Source organism: Danio rerio, chromosome 12, assembly GCF_049306965.1.
Source record: "Danio rerio strain Tuebingen ecotype United States chromosome 12, GRCz12tu, whole genome shotgun sequence".
Lineage (NCBI taxonomy): Eukaryota > Metazoa > Chordata > Actinopteri > Cypriniformes > Danionidae > Danio > Danio rerio.
The window spans coordinates 35106234-35119968 of NC_133187.1; the positions used below are offsets into that span (position 1 = coordinate 35106234).

A 13735-nucleotide genomic window follows, 5' to 3' on the forward strand; every position below is an offset into this window, starting at 1 on the left:
CAAGGCAGGATGGATCCATGCTTTCATGTTGTTGATGCCAAATTCTGACCATCCAAATGTCACAGCAGAGATCGAGACTCATCAGACCAGGCAATGTTGTTCCAATCTTCTATTGTCCAATTTTGGTGAGCTTGTGCCAATTGTAGCCTTAGTCTCCTGTTCTTAGCTGACAGGAGTGGCACCCGGTGCGGTCTTCTGCAGGTGGAGCCCATCCACCTCAAGGTTAGATGAGTTGCGAAGAGATGCTCTTCTGCATACCTCAGTTGTAACAAGTGATTGAGTTACTGTTGCCTTTATATCAACTTGAATCATTCTAGCCATTCTTCTCTGACATCTGGCATAAACAAGACTTTTGTGCCCACAGAACTGCCGCTGACTGGATATTTTCTCTTTAATGAACCATTTCTGTAAACCCTACAGATGGTTGTGCGTGAAACACCCAATAGATCAGCAGTTTCTGAAATACTCAGACCAGCTCATCTGATACTAACAACTATGCCATGTTCAAACTCACTTAAATTCCCCATTCTGATGCTCTGTTTGAATTTCAGCAGATCGTATTGACCATGTCTACATGGTCTAAATGCATTGAGTTGCTGCCATGTAGTTGGCTGACTAGAAATTTGCGTTAATGAGCAGTTGGACAGGTGTACCTAAAAAAGTGGCCAGTGAGTGAATTATCAAACACACAAAAACATATCGGTTTAAACTTTGTTTTGAAATGTAGATTGTTTAAAGGGGTGGGTGGAGCTGTTAAGTGTGTTCTTGCAGTAAAGTCATTCAGTCATATTAAAGCTTGTGAGAAGAAGCTTTCCATTTTTATGTGCAATATCCATCTAATGGACTGTGGGCAGTCTGTGGCCGAGACTGTGTGAAATGTGACCTGGACATGTTTTCACCCATTTATTGTTACACATGCTGTTTCAAGTTTCATTCTGTCTGTTTCACTTTCCCATCCGTGTATGTTTCCTTAACACAAAGCCCGGGCCCTCTCTCCCTCTGCCACCTCTCCCAGTCTTGACCCTGACTTGTCCCTGCTCTCCTCCAGGCTGCTCTGGCCCCAGTAGTGGCGTGAGGCTGGAGAAGTGTTTGTGTGTGTGTGTGTGTGTGTGTGTGTGTGTGTGTGTGTGTTTGTGTGTGTGTGTGTGTGTGTGTGTGTGTGTGTGTGTGTGTGTGCGCGCGTGCGCGCGTGTGTGTGTGTGTGTGTGTGTGTGTGTGTGTGTGTGTGTGTGTGTGTGTGTGTGTGTGTGTGTGTGTATGTATGTATGGGGGAGAGAAATGAGGGATGAGGGATGGCGCCAGCCTGTGATTGCATCTCTAAACAATCCTCTCCATCTGCTCTCTCAGCCCCGTGTGCCAGCACCTTGTGTCTCACCTACAACAACCTACCATCTCCCCTGCCTCGCACACACCCCCAAAGAGCGGGACAGCAGCCAGACACACTCTCACACACCCCACGCTCAAGGTTTCAGAGATAACCACAATAAAGAGGCTTCCCCAGACAGGGATGCCACACACTTTTCTTCTCCAAGACCTCAGATCTCTGCTTAATATTCAGCTGGAAAAGCCTCTAGTTTTTTTTTTTTTTTTTGGTTCAGTGCAGTGAGGGTTTTTTCAGCTGGTATGGATCATTTTGAATAATTTATATGTAGTTGGGCATATGGTGTTTATGCTTGCACTAAAGACAGAGGAGTTTGCATATTATTGTTTAATGAGAAATCAATTTATTAAAAGGATTGTTCACCCAAAAATGAAGTTTACTCACTTTTCACTCACCCTCAAGTGGTTCCAAAACTTTATCCTTTTTCTTTTTTCTGTTAAACAAAAAAGCAGATATTTTGAAGAAAGATGAAAAATTTAGTCTTTGACTTTTGTAAAACAATACTATGAACATGAAAAAAAACAATACTATGGAGATTTTCAAAACAATTTCTAAATATCTTCTTTTTTTATTTAAAAGAAATTCATGATTTGAAACCTATAAAGCAGTGGTCCTCAACCTTTTTATCAATGCGGACCGGTCAACGCTTGACAATTTTACCATAGTCCAGGGGGAGGGGTGGGCGTATGGGGTTGGTGTTCGTAGGTTGCAACCATCAACTTTTTTCTCCCAAGGATGGCAAGCTGATAAAACATTGCTGTAACTCTGATACAGAGTTTAATTTATGGAAAAAAATACAAAGCACTGCAGTGTTTGGGTGTTCTGTGTTTGTCTAAGATAATTAATCTACCGAAGCAGCTGAGGCTGATCAGTCCAATAGTATCTGGATGCAGGCTTTATGAGGCAAGCTGAGATTGCATCACTCAGCAATGCAATGTCAGACACAACGCGATCGGTTAGTTCTTTTCTTATAGCTCGCGGTGCACTTCTTGTATTCATTCAACTGTGCGTGTCTGGAAGGCGGGAGCGCGTCACTCCATTGAAAATAATGAACTTGCGCAAACTCCAGAAAAGGCGCTATATGTGAAAAGCCCCTAGAAGGCAGCCTTCACTGGGCCTTTTCCTCTTAGCAAAGAAACTTTCCAAAGACGTCTCTTTCTTACTTATTTTGCTGGTTGTGGGTTAAACTTGGGTGCCTAAGTGACCGAGATGTAAGTGATAGAATACAGTCTTTTTCTGTAAATAAAAGATTTTTCAAAATAAAAGATCGTTCAGACTCAGATAAAAAAAAAAACAGAAATAATTAAATATTTCTTGTTTTCAAAATATCATATATTTATTAAAGCAAGCACAAATATTTTAACAAAAATCTGTTATCAACTTTTCCTTTCCAATTCACTTGAAATTGTATGTTTTAACAACAGATGTTGACAGAGAGTTCAGAATTCCATAGTGTGTCTTTAATAAACATCACAGTTTGATCTCGAAGAACATTTTTGTTTACTTCATTTTAAGTGTATTGGGTTGCCACAAATTTGGGTTCTGAAGTAAAACCACTTGAGAATCACTGGCTGTAACATGCTGCCATTCTTGATGTAATGTGCCAACATGATGCACCAGTTGACATCCGTCTGAGTTGTTTTAAAGCAGCACACTTTAGGATGACAGTGTGTTGTCACAGTACCGACTGAAAGCCGATTGGTGGTGACAGGTGCGCCTCTTAGAAGCAAAAGCTTATGTCACCTTCTTTCTTCTCTCCTTTTTTTCAGTGACAGGCTTCCCCTATCCAACCACAGGGGCGACGGTGGCTTACAGGGGCGCCCACTTGAGAGGCAGAGGTCGTGCCGTCTACAATACGTTCCGTGCTGCGCCTCCACCCCCTCCCATTCCCGCCTACGGAGCGTGAGTAACCCTTCACCCAAAACACACACGTACAGTATCTGCAAATAGCTCACCTTGTTTTTTTTTTTGTTTGTTTTTTTGCCCAAGCCTGAGGCCATTATTAGGTAAACCTCAGCGCTTAAAAGCACTGTCATCAAAGGACCATTTTCACATTATATGTGCTACAGCCTTAACCTGCAACATGACCGCTTGATGGCTATAAAGTGTGTTACACTCTAATGGCGAGCCCTACCAGTTTTCCCCAGTGACAAGACAGAGCAAAGCCCATTATAAAGCAACATTGTTTTCCTCTAAGCACAGAAAATGGTGGTCTTTCCTAATCTGCTCTATTTTTTCCCCCTTCCTCACAGTCTAGAGTGCATTGTTTTGTCTGCTGAATGAATGCATTGCTGCATAATTTATTTCCTTCACTACACACAGTGAGGAAACTGTGTAGACTTTTTGGCGCTGATGTATTGTGTTTTGTTATTTCTTGTTGTGTTTTGCAGTGTGGTTTACCAAGATGGCTTCTACGGTGCTGAGATCTATGTGAGTATCCCAAATTCTGTTGTGTTTTCCATTTTTTCTACTGTTTCTTTAAAGAAAGCCAGGGTTGTACTGTATGCTTCTTTGAGGACATGTTCGCTGAGCCTAACCTGAGCAGCTGCTACTGAATCTTTCATGAAGCCAAGGGTCAGCTCAGGTCACCATGTGCATATCCGCCAGGGTGGCCGTTTGTGCTGTACTAGAACCTTTTGGGGGTTTCCCTGTGCATAACATTGCATGGCACAATGAATTCACACATGTTGAGCTTCCAGCATGCCCTTCTTTGACATCTTTAGCTATTCTCTAAAGCCATATAACCCTGTAGCTCAAGAGCGGTTGCCAACTGAAGCTAGGCTGGGTCGTGGATGGAAGACCTTCTTGAAAATATGGATTGCTGTTGGAAGTGGAATGGCTGAGACCATACCTCCAGCAGCAACTTAGTTTTTCCAAGGAAATCTTCTACAATAAATTCCCAAGGTTTGAAGCCCTCTTTAATTAACACTTAATCCCCCCTGAAGGACAACAAAAAAGGTGTGTAGGGGGTTAGTCATTACAATTGTGCAAAACCCCCTTTACTCTGATCTGTATCTTAATTAATGAAGGACATTTTTTCAGTCGCCAGTCTAAAGGTAGCTCTAACCAACCAATCAACACTTTTTTATGTAGTTTGAAAGTAGTCAAAATAGACTTCTAGGGCCCTATCATACACCTGGCGCAATAAGACGTAAGACGTGTTTGGTGCGATTTGTTGCTATTTTCAGACCAGCGCAACAATAATGTCACGTTTTCCACCAAGTTGTTTAAATAGCAAATCCGTTTGCACCACTTTGTGGATTCATGGGTGTGCCGGTCTAAAAAGGATGTGTGTTAAGGCGCATGTTTTGCCTGTTGCTATTTTGAGAAACTGAAATACACAGCGCTGTTGACCAACTAAAAGCTGGTCTAAAGTCCAGCGCAGATCACAATAATTATGCGCCTATGAGGTCCAAATGCTTACACATTGCTTAAAACACACAGGATGTACAGCAATACACAAATATCTTTACATATGCAATAAAATTAAAGGGTTAAAATATTACAAAAATTATTCATGCCGGGTGGCTTTTTTCAGTTTATTGATGACAATTTGCATTTGTATAATGTTATTAGTATAAGCATTATTTATTATATGCATATTTGTATTTGTTTTAATAAAAACAAGTTTCAATTTGTCCACCTGTCAGGTTTTGTAGACGTATGCTTCACCATGTGGGGCATAAGAATAGGACGTGTGTTTGGAAATAACTCCAAAAGTTATAAAAGTTTTTAGACCATACTTTGTTATTATTGTTCCTTTATTTGTTTGCTGGAAATTAGAACTGAATTTAGAAATGAAAAAAATCTACTTTTCCTTACTCCACAAAATAAAACAGTAAAGAGTAATAGTAAAATAAAGAGAGAGTCAAGATGCCGAATGGAGGAGGCTCATTCTACATCCTTGCGCTGCAGATGGTTTGATTAACTGTTATCTCACTAGTAAAGCACTCTGCTTTTACATTTACAAAGTCCGCCATATATGCAGCTGACTCTCAAAGCGAATGAGAGATGAGACTCTGATTGTTTGATGCACGTTATGCTCAAAACGCACCCATAACTCCTTAAGAGAATAAGCCCAACCCTGTTAGACCATGCATCGTGGCGCAGACAGTATTTTTCTGTTCTTTAAATAGCAGAAGTTGGACCAGAGGGGGCCAAGTCGGAGCACTCCCTCTGGTCCCCCGGGCTCTGCACTGTTTGGGAAACTTTTTAATTGAACCCAAAAAAATCCATTACAATTGGCTTAAGATTGGCAACCAAAATTCGGGACATTGCAACCGGCTGAACCTGGGTAGTTTAAAAAATAAATTAATTAATAAATTAATTTTAAAAAATAGCAGAAGTGGATTTAGACACGCTCATAATGCTTTTGGGCCATGCGTTTTAGACTTTGTGCCTAGATTGTCAAAATAGAGCCCATAGTGTTTAAATAAAAGCCTATTTTCACATGGAAGTTACCCTGTAAACCTGGTGTTTTATGATCAACCATTTATCAGTGCATTGATGTAGACTGTCAATATTCTGTAAATTTACCATTTTATGTTTTTGAGAATCACATTTTTGTTAAAATCGTTTATTATATATTACTGTAAAAGTCAGAATCAAATGATTATCCCAAATCACTGATACATTAAGTAAGTTTAATCAGTAAATGAGATATACTGTATGAATTTGGCTTAATAAGGCATATATAGTATATGTATTGTACAAACTAGGAAAACCCAAGCCAATCCAAGCCAAAGTGGTGTAGCAGAGGTGTAACCCTGGTGTCCTGACCAAATTCTCTCTATCAGCCCTTACCAATCATGATCTTCTAATAATCCCAATCCAGGCTGTTGAGAAAAGATCCAGAATTTCTATGGATTTCATGGTAATCTAAACCTAATCTAAATCTAAAGTGTGGAATGAACCAAAAATGAACCCCCCTACGCACTTGACGTCTAATCTTAACATCCACATTTTATCTTCTCCACTGCCTGGTTTCATTTTAAGTGGGTGGAAAATCATACGGGATCAAGTTGATGAAGTCGACGTTACAGTGTTTTTGTTTTAATTTATGGCGCGCATTTGATCCGCCTTTCCCTCAGCCTCTATTAAAATACAGCCCAAAGGCCTCGCTCTCCAGCCTGAGATTGTGCCCAGGCTCTATTGTTTTTGACAGGCAGTCTGAGCCTATTAGTCTGTCAGGTGATCAGAGAGTGTGCCTCCCCTACCCAGAATTATTGTGCTGCATGAAAAACGGAAATTAATTCAACATTTAGATCTGAAACAGGACAAATGAACGTGGACGTAATTGTGATGCCTTTACCTGGCACACACAATAGTATATTTGCCGCCAAGTTTGCAAACTCTTAGCCAGGACTATGGACATGTGCCTAAATAAATCTTACAGTCGAGAGAATTTTGACAAATGTACGTACAGTAGCATACGCTTACTTGCCAATAAAATCCAGGATGCATCTCTGCGGACTTTTAAATAAATTATAAAGCAATAGTTGGCTGAGGAAGTTCCAGTTTTTTATTCTTTAAACTCAACAATTCATTGATCAGGCACTGCCAAGCTGATTCACAATGACTTGTAAAAGATTGCGACCCTGCTGTAAATTCAACTTTAGCATCCATTTCAAATGTATTAAAATAGAAAAAAAAAACATGCTAATTGGTAAAATGATCTTTCACAATATGGGGAGCATTACAGACTGTAAACCCTTCTGTTGTCATTACAAATAGTGAACACTTTATTTTGATGGTCCCTTGTTGTATCAGTAGACTGTCTGCTTAATATATGTTGATACTGCTCCTATAGGAAACTTTGCAAGTACATGTCATCTTACACTAACCCTTACCCTAATCCCAACCAAACAGTCTACTAATAATCTAATGAGAATTAATTGCAATGTTACTTAAATTCCACAAACGCACTATCAAAATAAAGTTTGACCAAAAAGATACCAAATTTTGGCATTAAAACTTGCAGTTGTTTAACTTACTCATTAGGCAGCAAAAAACTTTGAATTAATATTTAATTAACATTTTAATTTCTTAACGATCACCATGTTTCTGTTTAAAACTATTGGTTGCGCTTGAAATTCTGCCTTTACAGCCATGCTGATTAGTCGATATATATATTCTATATGACACAAGGTGGCCATTTTGCTTGTGATGCTGAGTTTTACTAAAGCACAGCAAGACAGAAGCGCTACCTGAACCCATCTGATGAAAGAGAAAAGTTAAATTAGTAAGTAGATATTTAAATGCTTATATACTTATATACTTAAATTTTACTTAATTGATATACACGCAGGAGTGACATGGATGGCGCAGTGAGCAAAAAGGTCGCTGGTTCAAGTCCCAGCTGGATCAGTTGGCATTTCTATGTGGAGTTTGCATGTTCTCCCCAATGTTCGAGTAGGTTTCCTCCGGGTGCTCCAGTTACCCCCACAGTCCAAAGACATGTGCTATAGGTGAATTGGGTAATCTAAATTGTCCGTAGGGTGTGTATGTCCTGACCCTCCAGGCTGGGGGTTGAGCATTGGGTTAATGACCCACCTCGTAAAAATTAGATGTTACAAAACACCAACATGGTGCGGCTAAATATCAACATCGAAATAAACGGCCCTGGGAGTAAGTTAGAAAGTAAAAAATATAAAAGCTGAAAATTTTGGAAGTATAGTTTATTACCCATTTTAAGTTATCTGTACTTAAACATTTAAGTTATCTGTAATTAAACTTTTAAGTTAACTTACTTAAGTTTTAATAAAAGACCACATCTGGTCAACTCCATTGAGTTGTCAATATTCCATTACTTAATTGAAGGGAATGACTTTCCTCAAATCATTTGAGTAGTCTTAACTTATTAAGGTTTACAGTGCAGTCTTTTAAAAATATATGTTATTGTGTTCCAAACTATTTAAATGAGTCTACTTAAGCCATTGGAAATCAGTCACATTCATTGTTAAGAATGTTAAGATGTCAAGTCTACTCAAAGTTTTACATTAATGACTGGCTCTGCTTAAATATCAAATGTAATAGATCTGTCTCTCTAAATCCATCTGTGTTCACCGGAATTAAGAATCTGTAACTTACACCATTTTTTTATTATTTACACTCAACAATTCAAAGTGACCAGGCACTGCCAAGCTGATTCATAATGGCTTGATGAAAGATTTTGATCCTGCATACTGGGAATTCAACTTTAGCATCCAATTCATATATATTTAAATAGAAAAAGGCATATGCTAATTGGTAAAATGATCTTTCACAATATGCTGAGCATTATTAAGCATCTTTGTGTTCCAAATTTTTTCAATAAGTCTACTAAAGCCATTGGACATCAGTAACATCTACTCAAAGTTTTACGTTTATGACTAACTTTGCTAGGCTGATGCAGTGGCGCAGTAGGTAGTGCTGTCGCCTCACAGCAAGAAGGTTGCTAAGTCGCTGGTTCGAGCCTCGGCTCAGTTGGCGTTTTTGTGTGGAGTTTGCATGTTTTCCCTGCGTTCGCTTGGGTTTCCACTGGGTGCTCTGGTTTTCCCCACTGTCCAAAGACATGCGGTACAGGTGAATTGGGTAGGGTAAATTGTCCGTAATGTATGAGTGTGTGTGTGTGTGATGTGTGTGGATGTTTCCCAGAGATGGCTTGCGGCTGGAAGGGCATCCGCTTTGTAAAAACGTGCTAGATAAGCTGGCGGTTCGTTCCGCTGTGGTGACCCTGGATTAATGAAGGGACTAAGCCGACAAGAAGACAAATGAATGACTGACTGTACCTTTTTCATGTTAAAAAAAAATCTGACATGCCGTCATAAATATAAAATGTGATAGATCTGTCTCTCTAAGTTCATCTGTGTTCACCGGAATTAAGAAGTTGTAACTTCCACAGAATTTTTTTACTCCTTACACTCAACAATTCATAGGGACCAGAAACTGCCAAGCTGATTCATATTGGCTTCTGCAAAATTGTGCTGGGCATTCAACTTTAGCATCCAATTCAAATATATTCAAATAAAAAAACATATGCTAATTGCTAAAATGATCTTTCACAATATGATGAGCATGAGAGACTTTTTTAAAATACAAACTATTGCTTTTCAAACTTTTTAATCAAGTCTAAACCATTAAACATCAGAAACATCCATTGAATATTATCTTAAGTCTACTCAAGGTTTTTTGTTTATGACTGACTCTGCTTATTATACCTTTTTTTATATATAAAAAAAAAAAAAACAGACATGCTGTCATAAATACCAAATGTGATAGATCTGTCTCTCTAAATCCATCTGTGTTCACCGGAATTAAGAAGCTGTATCTTCCACTGAAGTCCATGCACACGCTTTTCTGTGACCTGATTTTTTTTTTCTCCTCCTTCTTCAACTCCAGTAGCTAAACATTTGATCTTAGCGGAGTAGCATCGGACATTAATCCCGAGCTGAAAAATAAATGAGAGCATCTATAATTCAGCGTGCAGGCCTGTATCTGCGATGCCTCAGTCCTGCATGTGCTCTGGCACCGCGATTATTCACATAATGTACCAGTGATGTCAGCGAGCTAAAATAACAAAGAGCGGAGCTGCGTTTCATTAAAACAGACACTTCAATAAACACCCCAGCCACTTAGATACTCGCTCGCAGCCAGCAAATACATTCCCTGTTGTTTAAAGCTTGGCATGTTTGTAGTGTAAGTGTTCACAAGACATCAAGACTAGCGTGGGGAAACGCTGGGTTGTTGCGGCTAACAATCTCCGACGATGTCATCCGACGCCGCTTACAACATGGCTATTAATAGCTAGCTTGAATGGAGCAATTAATAGCTTCGTCAGATGTCATCTAATGCTTATACAAGCAATATTTAGTGTTGTCTTGTGCCGCTCTCCAACCACGGATGAGCACGTTGCATGTGTCAAGACCGCTCCCCTGGGCACCGAGCCAGGGGACTCGTATTGGCCAGCCACATTAATTAAAAGGCCCCTTCAATAGCTTCAGCCAAATCTTCCATTTGGTTCATTCGCAGTAAGCAAACATTGACTGATTTTAATTGTTTATACCAGATTGCCACTTACCATGCTGATCGATAGTTGCCCGGCCCTGCCATTTCAATTGATGGGATTGATGCGCTCTGGAAAGACACGCCGTTGGTTGCACCGCTATTGCTGCACTCAGCTTAGATAAGGGAAGACGCTCAGATGGTTCGCTTTCGGACTCGGCTGTTAGGCATCTGTGCCGAGATCTATATGAAGAGCTAATGCAGTCAATCTGACAATTCCCCATTAAACAAAAAGGCTTCACAAAAAGCTGTATTGGCAAACTAAATACCACCTAAATCACTCAGCGCTGATTTTAGTGAGCATTGACAGGGCTTTTCAGCAGCTCTCTTAAGGCTGTAACTGAGCTTTTGGGACTGTTAATGTATGAACAGTCCAGTTGTATTGTGGTCCTAAAAATCTGCTGCTATTGATGCCCCACTGTTTGCATTTGCCTGACGGATGTCCTTATGTATTTGACAGGGTGGCTATGCAGCATACAGATATGCCCAACCAGCCGCAGCAGCCGCAGCCGCCTACAGTGACAGGTAAGAGTTCACCAGCATCTCCTGTTTGACTTTCCATGATTGGTTGATGCTTAAAAAATCTTCTGAGATCAAAGTTAGAGAATTCAAGCTATGTATATTAGCTTTTTGGTCTATATAATATTGATTTATGAACTTCCAAACATCTTCTTTTTTTTTTTATCACTGTCTTTGACACAAAAGGGCGCTGGTTTATGGAAAACTGATCAAAAGAAATGGTCATACTTTATTTTAAATTCTCGAGATTAATAAACTGTAAACTATAATTTTGGCCTCAATAAACTCCAAATTTGCTGCTTATTAATACTTATTAAAGTGGTAGTTATGTTTAAGTATTAGGTAGGAACAGGGATGTAGAATAAAATCATGCACAATATGTGCTTTATAAGTCTTAATAAACAGCCAATGTCTTGAGTATTTAGCTGTAAAGAATGGGTTTTTAACTACTGCGGTTCAAACTGTAGTTCTGCCGAATGAGTTATCAGTATGATGGTGAAAAACTGTACATTTCCAATCAAACCATCCTTCTACAATCTTATACCAAAAACAGAAATGAGGGCAGTTATAATAGTTTAAAAAGTGGGAGAGTGTTGCTATTATGTGATTGTTTTGTATTGTAATATGGAGTGATTAATTGTTGATGTGAAATTAAAAGTAATTCACAAATACTTGAACATGGAATTATTTAATGACCTTAATTCTTTATTGTTACAACTAAATTAGTTACAAAATAACTGTAAACAATGATAAAACATGAAATGATAAAGAACATTTGATAATAATTGTACCTGGCTTAAATGTAAAAAAAAAAAGTTCCCTGAGGGAGAGAGAGGGAGAGAGACAGGGGGAGGGAGGGAGAAACAAAGACCAGAGAGTAGGCCTCAAAGAGAGCCTGATAGAAATAGTGCCAGAGAAGATATACTCCAGAACAGGAGAGGATAAGTGGTTACGGAAATAAAGGTTGAATTCAAGTTTAAAGGGCAAGAGTGTGTCAAGCGATGTCTAAATGATCTCAATTAAGCCAATTTAATGAGAAAGCAGATCTGTAAACACAAACCGGCATTCCGAGCTGAGGAAGCACTTTCCAGAATGACTTTAGGACTCAAATAGTGCTAAAAGTTGCAATGGATAATGTGTCAACAGGCCTTAAAACACACACACACTTGGCTGATTTGTGATGTTTTGAAATGCAGCTTCTTTATTTCAAAGATAAAGTTTAAGTTTATGCTTTTTTTTCTTGTTACTTTTGGAAAAAATCTGGCAAAACTACTGAGCCAAGAGATAAAAAAAACATATGATAATAATTTTACCCAGCTTAAATGTGAAATAAAGTTACCTGATAGAGAGAGAGAGAGAGAGAGAAAGAGAGACAGAGACAGAGACAGAGGGAGGGAGAGACACAGACTGGAGAGTTGGCTTCAAAGAGAGCCTGATAGCAATAGAGACAGAGAAGATACAGTATACTCTAGAATAGGAGAGGACCAGAGCAGGAAAAAAAGAGCCAGAGCAAAACTTTTAAGATACATGGTTTGTATCTCTCTTGACCATCTGACCAAAGCCCAAATACTGAGACATACAAACTGACCAATCAACATGTGATCACATTGTAAAACCCCAAAAGTCCACACACATACTGTATTAATCAGTCCCTGATCTTATCAGTATCTGCCTTTGTAATCTGTATGGACCTCCATGGTGATAAAAACATCTCTTGCCGTATAAACAAATGCATATGATAAGTTACACTGTTACAAATCCAATAGATAATATCAAGAACCGTTACTTAACTAAAGTGTTACAGTACTAATCAAATGTATTTTGGGGCTGTCAAAGTTTTTGTGTTTAATCCTGATCTGTACACACACAGTTCATTAATTTATAGAAAAGACAACATATTAGGGATGTCCCGATCAGTTTTTTTGAGTCCGAGTCATTTGATTTTGAGTATCTACTGATACCGAAACCCCATCTGATACTTTGATAATACGTCAAAAAAAAGGATAAAAAGACTGACGAAACAGATCCAGGATGTTCCTTATTTTTTATGCAATTCACTTTGATTTATTTAATTTAATTAATATCTTATCATTCAACAACACTGTTAACAAACAGAATACTTGTGTGAGGTAGCTTGAACAATCAAGTAAAAAATAACATCACTTCTTAGTGTAGCAAGAATTGATATAAATAACATTAATTCTACTGTTAAGTAACATTAATTCTACAGTTGCACTTTTGGACTTTAGTGCAACAGTAAATGTAAAATAAATCTAATATGAAAAACAAATAGCACCTCAACTTAAAATACCTGGCAGTATATTACAGTTGCTATGGCAATGTTGTCATCATAGACTTTACAATACCTCCAGACCGCAGACATATTAGCGCTTTCCACTTCAAGCTGCTTCCGTGTTCTACTTTGCCAATATTTAAACAATAGCCTATCTGCAGCAAATTAATGCTGCATACGTTGCTGTTTCTGTGTTAAGTCAAGAAGAAGGTCTAACTCTGTGCCACCGCATAACTATAGATGTGTTAAAAAATAATGAGAATATAGATAGATAGATAGATAGATAGATAGATAGATAGATAGATAGATAGATAGATAGATAGATAGATGGATGGATGGATGGATGGATGGATGGATGGATGGATGGATGGATGGATGGATGGATGGATGGATGGATGGATGGATGGATGGATGGATGGATGGATGGATGGATGGATGGATGGATGGATGGATGGATGGATGGATGGATAGATAGATAGATAGATAGATAGATAGATAGA

The 13735-nt window shown here is 38.8% G+C and overlaps 1 protein-coding gene and 1 long non-coding RNA gene across 51 annotated transcripts in view; one reads left to right on the top strand and one right to left on the bottom strand.

Annotated features, from left to right (window-relative positions):
* Window positions 1-13735, top strand: part of rbfox3a (RNA binding fox-1 homolog 3a) — an 829029-nt gene that overhangs the window by 778140 nt on the left and 37154 nt on the right. For all 50 annotated transcript variants that reach the window (XM_073918641.1, XM_068224793.2, XM_073918645.1 and 47 more), the window contains 3 exons: window positions 3151-3283; window positions 3772-3811; window positions 10884-10948. In XM_073918641.1, coding sequence (XP_073774742.1) covers window positions 3151-3283; window positions 3772-3811; window positions 10884-10948 — 238 coding nt within the window. The remainder of the gene's footprint in view (window positions 1-3150; window positions 3284-3771; window positions 3812-10883; window positions 10949-13735) is intronic.
* The window catches only part of LOC141376839 (uncharacterized), a 106397-nt gene that overhangs the window by 47524 nt on the left and 45138 nt on the right, over window positions 1-13735 (bottom strand). The gene's annotated exons all lie outside the window — the stretch shown is intronic.